This window comes from Nannospalax galili, unplaced genomic scaffold (assembly GCF_000622305.1).
Source record: "Nannospalax galili isolate Female #2095 unplaced genomic scaffold, S.galili_v1.0 scaffold168, whole genome shotgun sequence".
In the NCBI taxonomy this organism is placed as follows: domain Eukaryota; kingdom Metazoa; phylum Chordata; class Mammalia; order Rodentia; family Spalacidae; genus Nannospalax; species Nannospalax galili.
Genome location: NW_008357649.1, coordinates 564,556 through 586,719, shown reverse-complemented (window position 1 = coordinate 586,719; position 22,164 = coordinate 564,556). Strand labels below are relative to the sequence as shown.

The 22,164-nt window shown below is 38.6% G+C and overlaps 1 protein-coding gene across 3 annotated transcripts in view; it reads right to left on the bottom strand.

The window, feature by feature from the left end:
• The window catches only part of Fancm (FA complementation group M), a 67,918-nt gene that overhangs the window by 24,429 nt on the left and 21,325 nt on the right, over positions 1-22,164 (bottom strand). For 2 of the 3 annotated variants that reach the window (XM_008855544.3, XM_029557429.1), the window contains 9 exons: positions 20,209-20,393; positions 19,682-19,888; positions 17,122-17,329; positions 14,763-14,920; positions 13,065-13,220; positions 8,310-10,182; positions 2,755-2,843; positions 2,590-2,652; positions 413-541 (listed from right to left, as the gene is read on the bottom strand). In XM_008855544.3, coding sequence (XP_008853766.1) covers positions 413-541; positions 2,590-2,652; positions 2,755-2,843; positions 8,310-10,182; positions 13,065-13,220; positions 14,763-14,920; positions 17,122-17,329; positions 19,682-19,888; positions 20,209-20,393 — 3,068 coding nt within the window. Of the gene's footprint in view, positions 1-412; positions 542-2,589; positions 2,653-2,754; positions 2,844-8,309; positions 10,183-13,064; positions 13,221-14,762; positions 14,921-17,121; positions 17,330-19,681; positions 19,889-20,208; positions 20,394-20,871; positions 20,925-22,164 lie in introns of those variants that run through there. The other variant, XM_029557430.1, reaches the window with a different exon arrangement.

The window sequence follows — 22,164 nt, the reverse complement described above, 5'->3', positions numbered from 1 at the left end:
ACAGTCATACACATAAAATAAAAATAAACTATTTTTTAAAAATTAAAATAAGAAAGCAGTAGGACTACAAAAGCATATTTTCTAAAATTCAGATCTGCCTCTATATTTTCTTCAATTTGAACAATAAATTCTCCATATACTTAAATTTTCATTTTTTCATTTTTCAAAATAACTGCTGTAGGATAAAGTCAGAACACTATGAAAATCAAAAATAGTACACTTTAAGATTTTTAATTCCAGGAAGAATACAAAATTTGTGGGAAAAAATTTTCTTAATTGTATTTTTCTACAAACAAAATGTATATATATTATATGCATACATAACATACATTTATGAACATATGCACATATGTGTACTCATACACGATATGTACTTATGTAACATATACTAATGAGACTAAGAAAAGATCACCTTTACATAACTTGGTCTCTTTTGAACTTTGAAACCTCTTCCGGCATTCCTGTTACAACTCTTGAAGTCTTCCATTTGTGGACATGGTCTGTGAAAATTCTCACCTTCATCACTAGATGATAATTCTTTCTATAAAAGTTTAACAAAATTCTTATATCAGAAAAAGATTAATTGGATTGATTTATCTTATTGTATTTCTCAAGAGTGAATCGTTTTATTTTCATTTAAAAAATTTAGGGGCTGGAGAAATGGCTCAGCAGTTAAGAACACTAGCTGTTCTTGCAGAAGACCCGGGTTCGAATCCCAGCACCCACATGCAGCTAACTCCAGTTGCAGGGGACCCAACAGCCTCTGCTGTCTATGGCATTGTGCGACATGGGTGCACTTACCTATATGCAGGCAATACATGTATACATGTAAAATAAAGATGCTACTAAAAAATTTGCCGGGCGTGGTGGCGCACACCTTTAATCCCAGCACTTGGGAGGCAGACAGGCAGATCTCAGTGAGTTAAAGGCCAGCCTGGTCTACATAGTGAGTTCCAGGAGAGCTGGAGCTACAGGGAGACCCTGTCTCAAAAAGACCAAAAATAAAAAAAACAAAAACAAAAATTTAAAATATTTGACTCAACATTCTACTAGAAGATTGTTTTCACAAGTCAGATGCATTAATATCAGGTGATATAGTAATATCAGCACGATATATTCACTCAATTTAGCATCACATCAAATACACTTGATGAAAACTATCAGCGTTTCCTTTAGAGTCTCAAGGACTTCACAGAAAATACAGTTTGTCCAAACATAACAGGAAACCTTAGGAATCGAGAAACAGTAATAAGTTTTCACTGAGACCTACAACTACTACTCTTACAAAACAATAAGAAGCCAAACAAAAGAATGGAAAGTTTATCAAATAATTTCAGTTAATAGGAATAGTTTTTGTTGAAGACAGTGTAACTATCAGTTTTGTCAAAATTTTAATTCTCTTTTCATAAGCCAGCAGCCATTTTAGTTAAGACATCACGTTAAAGCACTTTTTCTAGTGAAGCAAAATTTTAAATGAATATACAAGACTAATAAGAATTGGTTGTGTTTTTAATTAATTTTTCCCAAATTATCATAGATTACATATAAGATGTCTCAGGTATCACCTGCTGATTCTTACTGCTACAGTAAAACACAAATGAAGCAGTGTTTCATTTCAACATGAAGCAGTTGGAACTTACTGGTTTGGGGTAGACAGGACGAAATTGTCAAGGTCAAAACCTAGTAAGGCAGAGAGATGCGCTTTCCCACCTCGGCCACTATGTACTCTATCCCTTCTGTTCACAACACTTTCTCTTCTCCCTTTGCCTCCTACCTGCCTCATACACTCTATAACTGAACTAAGGGATTTTCCTTCCAGTTACCCAGAACTCCCAACACAGTCTAACAACTTGTTTTTTCTTGCTAGAGCTTAATTACACTTGTTACACTATATGTTCTGCCCTATTGTATCTGTTAGCTTATAGTGACTCAAGCTAACATAAGGATGTATTCTTGACAGTATCCCACCCAGCAGGTTAGCGCAGCAGCAGTTGTATAGTAGGTATGTTATGAATGTCTGCTGAACTGCTGAAGTCTACTGACAAAAGGAGAATGTCTTTTTCAATTTATCTTTTAGTCCTTTTGAGCTAGGGTTACATGTAGATTGGGCTGGCCTCAAACTTACTGTAATCCTCCTGCCTCTCCCTCCCAAGTATAGGGATTACAGGTATTTGCCACCATGCTTGGCATTAGAAAGTCTTTTACAGAGGCTTTAAAGAGAATATTAAAATTATTAAAATTATTTAGTATTTATTATTTAGGACAGCTTAAAATGAATGTATCGCTCTAACAAAAATAGAAAATCTTGTCACATATAGTATTTATTTTGGGTAAACATATACTTTTAAGATATAATATTTATCCCAAAAGAATTTAGGTACTGTGGCTAGAGATGGCTCAGCAGTTAAGAACACATACTCTTCTTGCAGAGGGCCTGAGCATGGTTCCCAGTACCCACACTGGGTGGTTCATAACCTCCTGTAATTCCAGCTCCAGGGGATTAGATGCCCTCTTCAGGCAGCAGCACTTCTATGTACATACACCCAAATACACATAAATCTTATCAAACGTTGTTCATAATTTACTTACTCGAAGAACCCTGGACTTTTTTACAGCATGAATAGGTGAATCAACTTCACTGTTTTTCTGATCCTAGATGAAACAAGTAAGTAAACAGTTTGAGTAAAATGTGACACAAAGTCTTAGAGGAAAGACAGCCTTTGGTCATATCACTGTGATCACTGAATGACTCACCTCAGGGGATTTCAGGACATTTCTTTTTGTTTTTTTAGATTTTCTTAAGAAAATCTCATCATCTTCACTTTCACTACTTAAGTGCTCATCTAGAATTAATTTAAAAATGAATCTGGTCAATAGATTAAAGCATTCCCAATCATTAACTATTTTATTGATAATAAAGGTATTTGATAAAGGTATTGATAAATAAAGGTATTTCTGGCAATCTCAATTTTTTTCACATTATTTTCAATTTTTTTTTTAGTTCAATGCTGTTTATTGATGAGTGAACGAGAGACTACTGACAGACATGCCAACGATACTCACATTCAATGGCTGGAAGCGAAAAGCCCAAGCTGAGTTACTGCATAAGCCTTTTGGGAAAAAGAACCAAAAGTGACATCAAGTAGTAGCCCCACGCTTCCTGACTGTTGTCAGGTGTTTTCAACTGGATGGCTGGGTAAAGGCTTTCTATCCCACGCAAGGACTCACACTCCAACTTACAGAATGAACACTAGATTGTAGCAGTTTGTCCTAACACACATCTAAGTGGGTTAACGGATCTTAAAGCTGCTTTTCCTTAAATTTCCTTAGGTCTACTGAGAAAAATTAATTTTATTTCCCTTTCCTTTCACATGGGCAGGACATACCAACAGAAAAATAGTCTGTGGTGAAAGGCCATCAGGCTGGGCATGGTGGCACACACTTTTAATCCTGGCACTTGGGAGTCACAGGCAGGCTATTTGTGGAGTTGAGGTCAGCCTGGTCTACACAGCAAGCTCCTGGCCAGCCAGTGCTACACAGTGAGACCCTATCTCAAAAAACACACAAAACAGGGTCATTAGAAGTCTGGCCAAAAACATCTGCATATGGAAGAAAGAGAAATCAAACAGTGAGTAGCGGGCTGGAGCGATGGCTCAGCTATTAAGAGCACTTATTGCTATTCCAGAGGACCTGAGTTTGGTTCTGAACCCCTTATAACTTCAGACCTCCACTGGCCCCTACACGTGGTATATAGACAAACACATATATTTAAAAAAATAATTTTAAAAAACTGAGGAAAATAAAAGACAATAGCTTTTGCTAATAAAGACACATTTAGCCAGGTGTGGTGGCGCATGCCTTTAATCCCAGCACTCGGGAAGCAGAGGCAGGCGGATCTCTGAGCTCAAGGCCAGCCTGGCCTGGTCTACAGAGTGAGTTCCAGGCCAGCTGGATCTACAGAGAGACCTTGAAGCAGCAAGCATGTACCCACACATAGACACACACACACATAAATAAACACAAACTTTAAAAGAATATAATGGCTGGGGCTGGAGAGATGGCTCAGCAGTTAAGAGCACTGGCTGCTCTTTCGGAGGATCCAAGTTTGATTCCCAGTACCCACATGGCAGCTAACAACCATCCGTAACTCCAGTTTCAGTGATCTGATGTTCTCTTCTGCCTCCACGGGCATTGCATGACAGGAGTACACTTATATACATGCAGGAAATACACTCATACACATAAAATGAAAATCATAAATATTTTTTAAAACAAACCAAAAACAGTCAAAACACCAAACCAAAACCAACAAAACACTCAGAGAAGGCATAGAGTGACAAAGACACCTAGCACCATCCTCCAGCCTCATGGGTGTGTACACGTGTGAGTGCAAATCTGCATACTCATGTGCATTCCTTTCTGTCTGTCTGTCTGTCTGTCTGTCTGTCTCTCTCTCACACACACACACACACACACACACACACACACACACACACTTCTTCCAAACCTATTCAAGCTTTCAGAAAACTGAACTAAAACCCTGGCCAGTAATCTCTTAACATCCTGAGGCAGAACTACTTGTGGCAAGATACACAGAAACCTAAGCAAATAATCTTGTTTTAAGCCATTATGTTTGAGGACCAGTTAATTATGTAGCAATAGAAAAATCACATATATTTTGGTGTCTAGAAAGGGAGAGTTGCCATTACAAAAACGTAAACTGTAGAAGTAGCTTTGGAACTAGATGGTGGGCAGAAGCTGGAAGGATTTTTGGAGGTTTGTGAAGGCTTAGAAATTGTTTATAGGAAGATTAGTGGGCTTTGAGGAAGCTATTGCTAAGAGCTTAAAGGAAATCTTCCTGGAAATTGGAAGAAGAAAAATCCTTTAAAAGATCATGTCAGAAAGTTTAACCATGTTACAGTAAACATAAAAGTGGAAAACGTACCTCATGAATGAGGTGCTCTAGCTAGGGACTTACATACAGATCTATAAGGTGTTACCTGTTCATTCTTGCTGTTATAGCTAAACACAAATGAGAGATACATTACTTTTAAAATATATTTATTATTTTATGTGTAGCAGTGTATAGCCTGCATGTGTGTAAGCGCACCCATGTCGTGCAAGTCCCACAGAGGTAAGAAGAAGGCTTTGGATCGCCTGGAACTAGAGTTATAGACGGTTGCTAGCTGCCATGTGAGTGCTGGGAATCGAACCCAGGTCCTCTGCAAGAGCAGTTATTGCTTTTTAACCACTGAGCCATCTCTCCATCCCCTGAAGATACACCACTTTTAAACTTGGAACTTACTGGCTTTGAAATTTCCCAGTCTCTCCCAATGGAAAAAAATACTAAAATTGAGAAATTCATTGGGGGGGGGGTGCTGAAAGGGTGGCTCAATGGATAAGGACATTTGTTGCTCTTACAGAGGACCTGGATTTGGTTCCCAGTACCCACATGGTGGCTAACAAACATCTGTAACTAGTTCCTGACATTCCAACGCCCTTTTCTGGCATCCATGGACACTGCATGTACATGGTACACTTAAATACATACAGGCAAAACATTCATATACATAAAATAAAAATAAATTTAAAGAGCACTTTAAAAAAATAAAAATAAAAAGGAGAAAGCTTCCATGCAAGATCAAATCCAGAGGCTAGCCAAGAAAACATACAGTTGAGGGTGTAAGAGCAATGCTCTGTGAAGACCTCTGTAAGGTTAAAGCTAGTATATTGCGTCCAGGCAAACAATAGGACCTGAAATACCTTAAGAATGTGCCTCAAAGGTCCTCTCAGACTGGAGGCCTGTGATGGAGCTGAAGGAGTTATTTCCAGACATCAGAAAAGAATCTCAAGGTAAAAAAGGTCTTTTATTCAAAAGATTTATGGATAACAACAGTGTGCAACGGACTGATCGCCACAAGCCACAAGAAATGCATTTATAAAAACTTTTAAGATGTGTAAGGACTATACTGGAAGAAACAAGCTAGCTACAACAGAAAGGGATAGATAGCAAAAATTGATTTTTAAAATTATAAATAAATAATTATTTGCATATGTATTGTTGATTATATTACATATAATTAACAGTTAAGTACAAGGCTAGGAAAAGTTTTAAATCAGAGATGACACAAAACCAGAAAAATTACCTTGTCCATCAATGAGGAATTGTAAAGTATTAAAGCAAACACTGAAGGCTCAGAGGTAACACAGAACAAATGAAAAGTATCAGGACATACTCTAAACTGTACTTTAAAAAGTCACCGTGTTTCACTGGGCATGGTACATGCCTGTACTCCAACATTTGGGAAGCAGACACACACCTGAGGATCTCAAGTTTGAGGCCACCCTAAGCTACACAGTGAGGTCCTGTCTCAACGACAACAACCAAAAAAAAAAAACAAAGAAAAATCAAACATACTTCCTTTGACTTTACTTTAAACATATCCTTGCCCTCAAATAACATAAAAACAAGATTTAGAGTAAACTTATTTTATCTTACAACTGTTTGTCTTTTTCTACTCATCTGGAAAAAAATTTTCATAAACAGCCTAATGAAAAAAGAGTCTACAGCAGGATTTAAAGGACATTTAAGTCACAGGGTCACATTAGCCATGTGTCCGAGGCTGGTGTGACACTAGTAATCCTCCCATGTCAGTCTCCTAAATGCTGGGATTATAAGTATGCACCACCACACCCAGCTTACATCATTATTTTTCCCTTTTGTTTTGGAGACAGGGACACACTATGTAGTTCTTCCTGGCCTTGAACTCAAGAGATCCCCTGCTTCTGCCTCCCAAGTGCTGGGATTAAAGGCAAGTGCCACCACACTCAGCTCCAACTTGTCATTTTAATGCCTAATATTAATCTCCGTATTTCTAGTTATAAATTCAGATCATAGGCTCTGGATATTTCTCTTGATCTTGTAGTCTGGTCTTAATCTTGTAACATGGTATTATTTCTCAAATATTTTGTTAAATAAATACTTCAAACTCTCCACCCAAAATCTTAGTTTCCTTCCTTTCCTTTGTTTCATTTTCCAAAATGAAATCTTATTTATTTATTTATTTATTTATTTATTTGGTCTTTTTGAGGCAGGGTCTCCCTGTAGCCCCAGCTGTCCTGGAACTCACTCTGTAGACCAGGCTGGCCTTGAACTCACAGAGATCCGCCTGCCTCTGCTTCCCAAGTGCTGGGATTAAAGGTGTGTGCCACTTTCATGTATATGAATGTTGTACCTGCACATACGTTAAGTGCACCTGTGTCATGCAATGCCCACAGAGGTCTCAAGAGGATGACAGATTATGGCCCCACCCAGAACTGGAGTTACAGATGGCTGTTAGTTGCCACGTGGGTGCTGGAAGCTGAACCCAGGTCCTCTAGAAGAGTAGTCAGTGCTCTTAACCACTGAGCCATCTCTCCAGCCTGTTCCATTATTTTCTAACATTCTAATTCTTTACTATTTTCAACATCTAAATTGTATATAATCCTGAGGAGTTAAAATGAACATCAGCGATATAAATGAAGCCTTTTGTGCCGGATAGCTTTAGTGTCAACTCGACACACCTGGGTTGAGGGAGCCTCAATTGGAGAATTTCCCTCATTGGTCTGACCTGTGGCCATGTCCATGGGGCATCTTCTTGACTGTTGAGTGATGTGGGAGGACTCATCCCACTGTGAGTGGTGCCACCCCTGGGAAGGTGGGCCTATGTTGTATAAGAAAGCAGGTTAAGCAGGGGCCAGGGGACAAGCCAGTAAGCAGCATTCCTCCATGGCCTGTGCTCCAGCTCCTGCCTCCAGGTTCCTGCCCTTGAGTTCCTACCTTGGGTTCCCTGATGAACTGTGACCCGGGAGATGTAAGATAAATAAACCCCTTCCTCCTCAAGTTAGTATTGGTCAGAGTGTTTTGTCACAGTAATGGAGAGACAAACTCGGACACCTTTCTAATGCTATCTAACTCAATACATACTTCATCATCCTCAAATTTTCCTAAACATACTATCTTATTACTCATTTGGAGATTATTTCAACATTTTCAATGGCAAATTTCAACTGACATATAACTGTAGTTTACAACCAGGTAATTGGGCCAAATCTGACACTTCTTTGTGTCTTTGAGAGTATTCAACATGATATGTTCCCATGGCACACAGATAAAAATCTCATAAGTATCAACTTAAGAAAAAAATATATATACCAATTATCTAATTTGACATACATACTGAGAAAAAGTTAGTTTTGGAAAATTACAGAATTATTCGCAAATAATTTTTCTTGAAAGTCACTGATTTCTTTTAAGAATGGAATCTTACCTTCAGTGCAATGACTGGATTGAGGCAGAGAGAGTTGATCACTGATTTTGTTAGGAAATCCTAAGCCAAAACTTGAACTCCATGTTTCTTTGAAGCTTTGTACACTTGCTTTCTCCTTTTTAGAATCTGGAGTCTTAAGTAGTCCCTCTCGTTTCTTAGAACACAAGTTTAATCTGTTTGATTTAGAGATTGGTGTACTCATAACTTTTTCCTGCATTGGCAAGAAAAATGGGGAGAAATGAGTAGACGTAAGTGCTTTACTCTTTGCTGCTCCCAGGGTAAAATGTGCAGAATGTGGACTCTGCATGTGAACTGTGGTCGGCATGGGTGTGGTCCCACTGGTAAAGGCTTCAGTGTGATCTCTTGGCAGATCTAAAGCATCACTGGCATTCTTCATCTCCTTGGTATCTGAAGGCCTTCCAGGTACATCATCTACTCCTTTACTATTAATTGTATCTGACGCATGCTTTATTATTTCATCATCAGACTCTGAACCACAAAATCCCAAGTCAAAGGTTACAGAAAATAAATCCCTAGAGCAATCAAAGGAATGCTCATCACTCTTCCATCCTCCTCGTTTTTCTTTCAGCTCTTCATGAGATTTCCAACTCTCGGTATCGCCGATGATTTGATCTTCAGGTTCAGAATCATCAACAAACAAAAGTTCATCAGAAATTAAGAACTGAGACACTGGAGCCATTTCACTTACAAGATTTTTATCTGACACCAACAGAGGTTTATAATCACTCTTGAAGGGAGAAAGGCTCACATCATTAAACTCTTCAATATCATCTTCAAATAGCAGTAAACTCTCCTCTTGATCAGTCGGTGCTGGGACGTCACTGTCATCATTACGGCTTTTTCTCTCAACCAAATTCTTTGTAGGGTCTATATGTATTTGAGTGTCATTGCTACATACTAAATTTTCATTCTTAGTATCATTATGAATCTTATCAGAGTCACAGAAGTAGGGCTCATGAGAAATCGTCTCTTCAGTTGTAACAAGACGTTTTTCAGAACTATGATTAACAAGTTTAAGTGAATCCAATTCTAAATTTTGGGGGGAATTCACAGCAGAATTTGACACCAGAGAAGGGAATTTAGGATTTTCTACATGCACTGCATATGGTACACAGGACACATTCTCAAGTTCAAAAATCTCAGTAATTTCATGCTCCAAGTCTGAGAGTTGACTGAGAGGTGGAGGAGAATGTGCTAGAAATCTCTCCACATTAGCTACTACTTCTTCTGTCAATGAAGAACAATCATCACACTGTCCATCTGTTCTATCTGCATAAAGCTCTTCTTCAAATGGCAGAAACCAATGTGAAGAAACAGATTTCTCATCATTGAAACTACTATAACCAGAATCTAAGGACTTTCTAGCAAATGAGCTGGATTTATCTGTAACCTGACACTCCATTAGCAAGGAGTCTGGATGGGTAACAACATCTTCCTTGACAGTATCTGTGGCAGCAACTCTACTTGTTCCTGCCATCCTTCTGTCACTCAGTGGGTCAACCTGAGAAACAGCTTCCACAGGAGGATGTCGGCCAGAGCCTGAACAACCCGCATTATCGTTTTCTGTATCAGGCCAGTCTTCTTCCATTTCTTTAGAAGCTTTTTCCATTAGAGAAGTGATTTTAGTGCACTTGGTATGAGTTTCTGTAAAAAGCTCAGCACACTGTCCATCCGATTCTGACACTAATAATGAACTGTCTTGATTCACCTTCTGTGCAAATGAAGATTTCTTGTGGGTAATACTGAGGCCATTGGCTACACTATTATATCCACACCTGGGAGTGCAAAATGTTGAACTGATGTCTTCCATTTGTAAATAAGGTTTAATTTTCAATTCATAGCTACATTTATCCTACAAATAAAGAACATGAGAAAGTCACAGAAAAACAAAACACAAAAGCCAGTTCTAAGAAATGAGTTTTTTCAGGCACAGTGGCGCACACCTTTAGTCCCAGCACTTGGGTGGCAGAGGCAGGCGGATCTTTGTGAGTTGGAGGCCAGTCTGGTCTATGGGATTAAAAGCTTGTGCCACCACACCCAGCTCTTTTTTTTTTTTTAAAAAAAAAAAAAAAAAAAAAAAAAGTTTCACTCTATATGAAAATATTTTCTAATATTCAAATGATTTTGTTTTAAACCTCAAAGATTCCGAAAAATTATAAATGACACTTTATGAAGTTATCTTGATCGGTTGATTTTTTTTTTTTTGTTCTTATTTTATTTTTTATTTTTCAGACAGGGTCTCACTGTATATCTCTGATTGTCCTGGAAATCCTTGAGACCAGGATAGCCTCAAACTCACAAAGATCTGCCAGTCTGCTTCCCAAGTGTTGGGATTAAAGGCAAGTGCTATCACACCTAGCATCAGTTGATTATGTTTTTACTTCAATACTTAGTACAGAGACAAAAGAATGCCAGCTATTCCTGCAATACAGTAAGTGAATATATAAAAACACAACTCTTCCAGTAAACATCTAAGTCTTCTTCCTCTATGTCATCAAGCTAAAGGTTCAGTCTTTACCTCTTCCTCCCCAAGAATGCGTCTTTCGTCAAGATTTCTCTAGCACTCACAGATTTAACCAGTCACCTTTCTACTTGTTTGAATAATAAATATAATGAATTAAGGTCAGCAATGTCTGTCTCCTTGCTAGTAATATGATCCACAGAGACCTGTTTTCTTTCTTATTTATTTCAGACAGGGGCTTTGTCTTATTTATTTATTTATTTATTTTTATTTATTTCAGTCAGGGTCTTATTATGTAGTCCTGGCCGTCTTGGAACTTACTGTGTACGCCACACTGGCCTCAAATTCACAGAGGTCTGCCTGCCGTTGCATCCTGAGTGCTGGGATTAAAGAGATGTGTTGCTACTATGTCCAGTTTCTTTGATTTATTTTGGTTTTATTATTTTAAATCTATTTATTTTTATGTGTACAAGTGTTTTGTCTACTTGTATGTTGGTGTGCCACACATGTACAGTGCCCACAGAGGCCAGAAGAGGGAGTCAGATCCCTTGGAACTGGAGTTACAAATGGTTGTCAGGCACCATGTGGGTACTGGGAGCTGAACCCAGGTCCTCTGGAAGAGCAGCCAGTTTTCTTAACCACTGAGCCATCCCACCAGCCCCAATAATCAAGTTTACTTTTTTATTTAGCTGATTTTTTAATGATTTAATTTTTGCTTGTTTTTGAGAGTGTCTCACTATGTAGCCTTGGATGGACTGGCACTTGCTATGTAAACCACGCTGGCCTGGAACTCAGAGATCTGCCTGTCTCTGTCTCTGCCTCCAGAGTACTGGGATTAAAGGAGTATGCCACCATGCCCAGCCATTTCCCTTGGTTTGTCCACTGTTGTGACCACAGGGTCTATTGAAGCCAGCATGGAATACAGAAGTCATTCAGGAAATGCGTTCATCTGGTGATTTGCTGTGACCCACAACATTTAATTGTATTCATGAACATTCCTTCAATAAAAGCAATTATAACTTATCAAATACTGGTTTAGAGGCAGTTACTACATTAGTGCCTTACATAGATGATTTCATTTACTACTGCAGCCCCTTGAAGCAGGTACTCATTATGGGTTTCATACTCACGTAACAGATTCATTATTTGGACACCCATGGAAGAACAATAAAGAACCTGCCTGCCCAAGAGCTGGAGCCCAGTGGTAGAGTGCTTGCCTTACATGCATGAGACCCCAGGTTCAAGTCCCAGTACTAAACAACAAAAAGAAACTGCTTCAGAAATTAATGATTTCCTAAACTACCACCAGGATACAAGGAGAGACACCAAACTACCTATGAGAGGGAGGAGTATAATATTTCAAAAGAAATCCCAAATCGAATGCAACAAGAACCCTAAATTAGCTTTATAAACAGTTTACACAAATCATTAACATATTAAAATTTTACTGTGATATGACATTTACATGATACTCTTCTTGTAATTAATTAAATCTACTTCTCACAAAGCAGAAAATGGGTTCCTTTAGAGACACGAGGAGCTGTGCAGAAATCCGAAATATTTTTAGCTATAATTGCTTAAATACTTTTGCTACTTATGACAATGACTTCAAATTAATAATAAAGGTTAAGCGTTGGGAATGTAGCTCAGTTGGCAGAGTGCTTGCCCAGCATACAGGCGTCTATCCCCAGCACCCCATAAAACAATTGTGATGGTGTACTCCTGCAATCCCAACACTAGGGAGGTAGAGGCAGGAGGATCAGAAATTCTAGGTCATTCTCAGCTACATGGAGAGTTCTAGGCAGCCTGAGAACATGAAATAAAGGTTAAGCGTTGGGAATGTAGCTCAGTTGGCAGAGTGCTTGCCCAGCATACAGGCGTCTATCCCCAGCACCCCATAAAACAATTGTGATGGTGTACTCCTGCAATCCCAACACTAGGGAGGTAGAGGCAGGAGGATCAGAAATTCTAGGTCATTCTCAGCTACATGGAGAGTTCTAGGCAGCCTGAGAACATGAAACCCTGTGGGGAAAAAAGGGGGGGTTGGGGGGGGGGGTGAGTAGAGGAATAGGAGGAAGACAAGAAGACAAGGGGAGAGGAAGGGGCAGTACAGGTAAGCATTTGAGTTTCATCATCACACCAGCAAGACAGAGTCAGAGTCAGGTATGACAGCACATGCCTGGAATCCTAACATTTAGGAGATGAAGCAGGGGTACCAGGAATTACACAACAAGACCTTATCTCCAAAAATGGGGGGGGGGTAAAATCTCTACCTCTTCATGTCTCATTCCTTCCATCATTTGCATAACACTTATAAAATGGTAGCAGCGATCTGAATGGTCAACTTGATGGGTGGGTAAAGGGTGATCTTGCCACACTCTCCATTCAGAGAGAGAGAGTTGATGAATTCCAGTAGTTGGTTCTTGAGTCTTAAGGATTAAAAAAAGAACAAAAAATAAGAGAACATATACATACTCACCGAGATTTTACAAGCTGATTTTTAAAGACTCATTTAGAGACTCAATTAAGCACTCTCAACTAAAAATCTCAAGAGAAAAAAAGGAAAATTATATAAAGTATAAAGATGTACTTTTAGAGGCTGGAGAGACAGCTTAGCAGTTAAGAGCACTGGCTGCTCTTGTAGAGGACCCAAGTTTGAATCCCAGCACCTATATGTGGGCTCACAACCATCTGTAACTCTGGTTCCAGGGGATGCAACACCCTCTTCTAACCTCCATGGGCATTGCACGACATGTGTGTACTTATATACATGCAGACAATACACTCAAACATATAAAACAAGTAAATAATTTTTTTAAAAGATGCACTTTTAAATATTTTTTAAATAAACAGTCATCTGAGTGGCAACTTGACCATATTCCCATTTATAGTCCATATTAAGAGTACTTAAGAAAAGATATTTGACTTTGAAATGAGTCTTTTGCTAGATTATATCCCACTGTGTCATGAGGAGGTATCTGTAGGCCCCCAGGAAACTGATCCCAGCTCCACACACCTGCTGCCAGTCTTCAGTCTCCCTGCCAGTGCATAAAATAAGATCTTATAGCTAGACTTCCTAAAATAAATAATCCCTGAGGCAACTGTACAGTTTTCTCAACGCACATACAACCCTGGCTGTTCTCTCCGTTGTCACTAACCTCACTATTGTTTGTTCATAATAAGCAGTAACATGTCATTTAAAGTTTTAACTAAAATCTCAAAACAAAAAATAAGACATACAAAGGCACACAGGAAATATAAGCTACACTAGTAAAATAATGAAAAGAATCCTAAAACACAATAGGGAAATAGCCAAGCCAATTATACTATACTGCAGGTAAAAGAACTATGTAAGATATTGAAGAAAAAGCATAACATATCAAATCAGTTACATAAAATATTTATATATAGCCAGGTGTGGTGGTGCACACCTTTAATCCCAGCACTTAGGAGGCAGAGGCAGGTGGATCTTTGTGAGTTCAAGGCCAGCCTGGTCTACGTAGTGAGTTCCAGGACAGCTCGGGCTACAGGGAGACCCTGTCTCAAAAAGACAAAAAAAAAAAAAAATCTATATATAATAAGTAAGAAAATTATTAGTTTTAAAAAGTTAGACCTCAGGGAGGTCTAACTAGAGAGATGGCTCAGCAGTTAAGAGCACTGGCTGCTCTTCCAGAAGACTCACATTCAGTTTCTGGCACCCAAAATGGCAACTAACAACCATCTGTAATTCCAGTTCCAGGTGATCGGGTGCCTTCCTCTGACCTCCCTGTGTGTCACTGCATACATGGTGGTGCACTTACATACATGCATGGGAAATACTCACACACATTAGAAAAGTTAGACCAGTGATTCCTTTTAAAGTTAATTCTTAACTCTAAGTGAACTGACAATTCAATCATAAACATCTGTCATTACTGCCAAAGCCACTGCATAATCACTGCAAAGATTGTATGAAAACATATTCAACTCACTGGTCTGTTTTCCTTGTCCTGTAAAGATGGAAAGTGAACTTGAGGCAATGTTATTTCTTTAATTGTATCACTGTCCCGTAATCGATAGAGTCTGTTCCATAATTTAAATTCTTCTTCTGATAAGAGTCCATCTTTATATGAGTTACTTGGCTTCATTCCTGTAAGTTAAAAAAAAAAAAAAAAAAAGCTGAAAAAGAGCTAAAATGAATCTGCAAGGCAAACACAGAATACACAATATCAACTAAACTCTCTACTTTGATTTCTGTTCACTTCTGGCTCTGTTAAATCACTGGTTCCATTTCTAAATCTAGACTCTGTCACATAAAACCACTGTCTATTACTTCTCAATTCTGTCTATCTACTAAACTTCTCTCTTGCCTCCTTCAAAGAATTGCTCCAGTCTAAGAGCTAATCTTTAGCTAATCTTTAGCAGACTAGAGCCACATAGCTGGCCTCCTGGACCTGGCTTCTTTTAAACACTCAAGTAGAATCGAGTGTGAGGCAAAGTCAGATTAACTTACAAACAAGTAGTAGTATCAGAACAGCAGTATTCAAATGGTTATCTGAAGCATGGGGAAGGGAGAAGAGAGTGAGGACCAAAAGGGTTTTAGGTTTAAGTTTTACTGGGGTCGGGGGAGCAGGGAAACAGAAGGTATGAAGCAAAACTCTAGCCCCTGATAAATGTTTGCCAGGCCTCTCAGAAAACAAAACAGATGAGGGTAGAAAACTTCAAAGGCTACTGAATTAGGAACTTAGAAACTTTGGTCTGTACAATTCCTAAATACTGGGTAAGATGTTTTCAACAAACTACTTCTCTGAATCTGTTTCCCTATCTATAAAATAAGGGTTTAGGCTGAATAATTTTCCAGGTCCTTTTCAGATCTTAGAAACTCTAACATTTTTTTAAATGGGAAGAAACTCCAGTGTTCTAGTCACTTAAAAGAACTTCAGCCCTGTGCCCAGATAAATTACATACTAATGCACATGTATTAAGATTTATGAAAAATGTGTAAAACATAAACATACAATCTTGGAAAGGTGAATCAACTGACACTGGAAAAATCAGAATGGAAGGGGTAAAGTAGAAAAATGGACACCAGCAAATATTCTATAAAGTTTGTTTTTGAGACTGTCTCAAAACTGATGTAGAACCTGCTACTGTGGCCCAGGCTGGCTTTAGCACAAATGGCTATAAATTACCACGTAAAGGATGAAAGACTGTGCAGTAAATAGTGTGTCCTCTTACATGAGGGCAAGTTCCTGTTAATATGGTTAATATTGAGAACAGGCATAAAGGACTGTACCCACCTAGGTATATACATAGCAGAGAACTAGCATCTGCTTTTGTTTTCTTGTAGATTACCTAAAATACACACAGAAATCTGATTTCATGCTAATTAATAAAGCTGATTTCTTTTTGTAGTTTGTGGAGAGGGTTTTCTGGGATTGGTAAGGTATTTTCAGTTTTCAGTTTCTCCTACAGATTTTTTTTTTTTGAGACAGGGTCTCCCTGTAGCCTCAGCTGGCCTGGAATTCACTATATAGACCAGGCCTTGATCTCACAGCCTCTGCCTCCCAAGGCCTCCCCCTACTGATTCCTATCACTCTACCACCACCAGTGTCTTCTTCCCTTTGCCACATCAATACTTTAACTTTCCAAAGAGAATACCCAAAACATCTTGGAATATACACTGAGTTTTTCAAAGCAGAAGTACTGGATCAAGACAGGGCATGTGCTTTTCCTTTTGGCTGTAGCTGCCATCTAACTATTCTCCAAACACAAGGGAAAGAGGACAGGCATCCAATATATGATCTCTAGGCCTTTTAGAAAAATAAAGTTGTTCCTGTGGCCACATCTATGTGAATCTACAAGAGTGATAATGTAGATATTATGGGATGGGTACTGTTCAAAAACGAATGTCCCATAAATGCTGGCATTGTTGCAAACAAGCAAGTTAAGGGCAAGACTCTTGCCAAGAGAATTAACGTGCATAGTGAAGATAGTAAGCACTCTAAGAACCAAGCTAGCCTCCTGAAACTATTGAAGGAAAATTATCAGAAAAAGAAAAGGCCAAAGAGAAAATAACCTGGGCTCAAGTGAGGCTCCAATCTACTCCACCCAGAAAAACACACTTCATGAAAGCTAAGGGGGAAGAGCCTGAACTGCTGGAGCCTATATCATTAATTCATGGCCTAACAGATTACAAAAAGAAAGAAAAGACCTACACTGTGAAAAGAGAAAGGGAGGACAGAAGAGGGGAAGACAGGAGGGGAGGGGGAAAGGAAAAGGAAAGGAGATAGGGCATGCTAACTAAGAACAGGGGGATAAAGAATGTGTCAGATCCAAACTTTTATTTACCATCCTTGGAGGAAAAGAGAGAGAACTTTCGACTCCGAGAAGGCTTCTCTCGCTCATAAACACCAGGTGTGATGAACATCTTGTGTAATTCTGGATTGATTTTATCAGGAATCATTCGTGGACTTCCTTGGTAAAAATGAAGCACCTGTCTGTTACCTGAAATAGCTTTATAAATATTCTTTTTGTTGGACTGACTCTGATTATATGTCTGCAAAACAAATATAAAATGTCAATTTTCATTATTTTTGTAATAATTATTCAGTCATAACAATTATTACTTTGAGTTTATATTAAACTTTTATTCACTTTAAGTACTAGAGAACAGAATTCTTATAGTTGTAAATGTTAAAACATATGAGTAACCTGTTAAATACTTGAAGAAATTATTTCAAAATCCATTATTATAAAAGCTTGTCTTATATTGCACAGAAGAAATATATCTTATTGTCGGACTGCTTTTGAATATGGCTGATATTTGCACTTAAACATAACGTATTTAGTGCAAGGTTTTTTAAGGTGAGGAAGAATTTTTTAACATCTCCTTCCTTTCATATTGTTCATCTCTTACATTCCCACTTCCTTTAGTGTCCACAACAGCAAAAGCATCACTGTCCTTCCAGGGTGTGGCCCAGATTAACTAATACAGTCAATCTAAAGCACTTAGAGCACTGAACAGCACAAAGAAAGTGGTCATTACAAGTCAGCCATTATCACTATTTGGAAGATAAGAAAAAAAACTAACTCAATATGTTAAATGATTTGGATAGGTAACAAAAAAGCATTGACAATATCAGACCTTTTACAACATGACAAAGATTTCATTCATCAGAATCATTTGTAAGTAAGCTAGATGTTATACACGTGTCAAAATGACATGAACAGTACTAGTGAAAGGAATTCCTTTTTCAGATTTATTTAAAATGTATATAAAACATTGAAAATTGACTTCTAAAAATTATCATAATGAGAAAATCTACAATGTAAAACTATGCACTAAATTTGTCCCAATAAAAGCTAGTTGATATTTTAGTATAAAAAACACAAAAAAGTGTAACATCATATTTAGGAAGTTCTGTCATCCATGATTGTAGCAAAGTATTAATATAATTCAAGTTCCTTATCAAGTAAAAGAGATATGAACAAGCCGGGCATAGTGGCAAACACCTGTAGTCCCAGCACTTGGGAGGCAGAGGCAGGCAGATCTCTGTGAGTTCAAGGCCAGCCTGGTCTACATAGTGAGTTCCAGGACAGGGGGGGCAAAAGGAAGCCCCTGTTTAAAAAAAAAAAAAAAAAAAAAAAAAAAAAAAAGAGGTATGAACAAACTTCAATAAACAAACAAACTTCAATAAACAACCAGAAATCAATATATTAGGTTTTACATGGCACATAATGTCTCTGGTGCACATTGTTTCATATTTATTTATTTACTTAGCAAATTATGTAAAATGCAGAAACATTCTGTTTCCTAGAGTTTAAAAAAATCTAGAGGCTAGAGAAATGGCTCAGTGGTTAAGAGCTCTGGCTGTTCTTGAGGAGGACATGGGTTCGATTCCCAGTACCCATGTGGCAGCTAATAACCATCTGTAACTCTCCAGGGGATCCAAAACCCTCTTCTGGTTTCTTCGGGCATTACACACACAGATGCACTCATACACATGCATGCAAAACACATACATACACAAAATCTAACCACAATGATGTCTTAGAAGTGCAGAGAGGAGGGGCTGGAGAGATGGCTCAGTGGTTAAGAACACTGGTTGTTCTTGCAGAAGACCCGGGTTCAAATCCCAGCACCCACATGGGAGCTAACAACTGTCGGTAACTCCAATCCCAGGGGATCTGACAGCCCCTTCTGTCCTCTTCAGGAATTGCACAACACGGGCGCACTTACCTACCTGCAGGCAATACACTCACACACATAAAATAAAAATAATAAATATATTTTTTTAAAAAGTACAGAGAGGGGGTGTGGACGTAGCTTAGTTGGCTCAGTGCTTGCCTAGCATATAGGAAACCCTGAGTTCAATCCTTAGCACCCTATAAACTGTGTGTGATGGCAGTGGTGCACACCTACAGGTCTAGCACTTAAGAGGTATTTGCAGGAGGATCTGAAGTTCAAGGTCAAGGGGAGGTGTGGCTAGGGGAGGGGATCTAAATATGAGCAAATTATATTGCATGAAAGTCACAAAAATTCAATTAAAAAAATGGAGAGAAAGAAGAAAGTTTAAGGTCAACATTGGTGTAAAAGGGTAGAGAAATGGTAAAAAAAAAAAAACAACAACAACAACAAAAAAAACCACATACTGGTTGGTGTATCTTGGATATCTTTGAGTTTATACTCAAGTACTAAAATGTATTTCTTTATATGGATAAAATTAGGAAAGTGAATTCTTTCAGAAATTCTCATTATAAGAAAAAAATATTCAGAATTTAATAAAAATGGAGAAAAATGAGCTGCATTTACCTACAGATTGTTTGGACTCTGAATGCTAAAAAGATTCGTAACTCTTTGGGGTGTTTCTCCAATTTAAATGTCAGTCAGGCTTACAAACCTACTTACACGTTCTTCACGTCCTTCAGCGAGGATAACAACAATCCTGCCTTGACGTTTCCGACCAGTTCTTCCCATTCGTTGTATGAGACGAATTGGGCTCTTCTGGGCATCAAAACAGATTATAAGATCAACTTCCCCTATATCCAAACCTTCTTCACCAACACAGGTAGAAACCAAGGTGTTATAACCTCCATCACGAAACTGTCTCACCACCTGAAATAAAAACTCAAAAATTACTTGAATTACATCAGAATTGCAGATCACACCTTATTTTCCCACTTGGGAGGTAGAGGCAGGAGAATTAGCAGCTCAAGGCCAGCTTCAACTACATGAAATGCTATCTCAAAACACCAAATAAAGAAAAAGATGTTTCAAAGCTACATAAAACATTTTATCTGTTCTTTCAAAACATGCTTATTTTTACTTTAAGTATTAATTATAAAACTATCAATAAGTGACCAATAGACCAGTAAGCTGTTAACAGAGAAAGCTTAAGAACAAAGTTAATTAATTCCATCTGCAAAATTAATTACCTCCAGCTGCTCCTTCTGGGTGAAACCTTTTGTGCTTTTCCCTGAAGCATGGCCAACGAAAGTCATGACTCTAATCATTGGCCGATACTGTACAAGCATTTCTGCAATTTCTTGAACACTGTCTCGAAATGAAGAGAAGATCATAACTCTGGTCTCATGACATTTCTTTTCAGTGGTGTGTTTAGCTATGAAACAGAATATAGTACTTTCATTACAATTTTTTTTTTTTTTTTGGTCTTTTTGAGACAGGGTCTCTCTGTAGCCCCAGCTGACCTGGAACTCACTATGCAGACCAGGCTCGCCTCGAACTCACAGTGCCTCTGCCTCCCGAGTGCTGGGATTAAAGGAGTGCGCCACCATGCCCGGCTCATTTCAATTTTTTAAGAAGCCTTTAAGGCTGGGAAAACAGTTCAGTGATAAAGTGGTTGCCTAGCTTGTACACAGCCCTGGGCTCAATCCCTATTGTCACAAACAAAACAGGATGAAACGGCTTTTGGAAAAAACCTGGGAAACACAAGCCTGAAACTAAGTTCTAATGATTAATTATTTCAAAAAGCATTTTACGGCATCTTAAACTTTCTATTCTCATTGGTTATCATGATATGTCCTAAAGAAAACAAATTCCTGACTGCCAACAGTTCAAGCCCATGTCTGATCCTTTACCTTTTCAGACAGTAGAAGAACAGAATTGGAGTGCTCCAATTAATTTCACCAATTTTCTCTCTCTCCACAAAGGGCACTATTTAATCCAGGCCATGTATCTGCAAATCTGCTATGCTTTCAAATTCACCAGAGAGCACTGCATACTAGACTCTGGTCAGTTCCAAAGCTGTCCATGGGGTCTCTTGCTTGGGAGGCAGTAGAATGCATTAGTAAAACCTGTGCCTGAGCCACCTACTCTCCTGGCGATCTGTAACCAGAATGGCTACTCCACCTCTCGCCTAATATGGATTCAGGGTTAAATGATGCAGGAAATGGAAAACAGGTCAAGGTTAGTTGAAGGTGGCACGGGTGTTGGGCCTCATTACTGCTTTCCTTTGTGAAGCTTTGTCAAGACTCTGACAATCCCTGTTCTTCCACCTTAATCATCACTTTTTTTTTTTTTTGAGACAGGGTCTCCCTGTAGCCCCAGCTGTCCTGGAACTCACCATGTAGGCCAGGCTGGCCTTGAACTCACAGAGCTCTGCCTGCCTCTGCCTCCCAAGTGCTGGGATTAAAGGCGTGCACCACCACGCCCGGCCTTAGTCATCACTTTTGATATGTACACCAGAGACTACCCTAAGCATTCTGTCTGTATACTAGCTCATTTACACTTTACAACCATAAGGATTAATAAATTCACAATACAATAAGATCATAAGCAATAAAAGCACAATAAACAGAAGTCGTTAAAGGCAGCAGCTGCAGCAAGTAAAATCATTTGAGACTCTGAAGTGCCACAGCTGACGTCTCTGTCTCTCATCAAGCCATGAAGAGCGCTAATCTCCAGCTTGGAGCTGGCCTCTCCACCCTCATTTTACCGCTCCCGCTCCTGTGCCAAAGCATCAACAACTTCATGTTGCAAGTTTAACAGATGCCTTTTGGTTAGTTTTAACACTGTTCAGCAAAACTTAGCAGTCTGTTTGCTATTGACGTGGGTCCCCCATGTCAGAAACTTGGCTTCTTTCTCAGTCTCTCTGGTGGCTCTTTTTTTTCTCTAAACTCCAAATATTATTCTTCAGGATGCCACTCGGGACCCTCTTCTGTCTCCAAAGTATCTTTCTGGTGATTACATCCATTCCTGAAACTTTAAGTATGATCTTTACACAGATAATCCCAAAATTTGTTCATATATATATATATATATATAAATATATAAAAACCTCACAGACCAATCTTCCAAAATCCAGATTCATTTCTTCAATGCCTACTTCACAAAGCATAGAATCACATCCATTTAAGATGCAAAAAGCATCA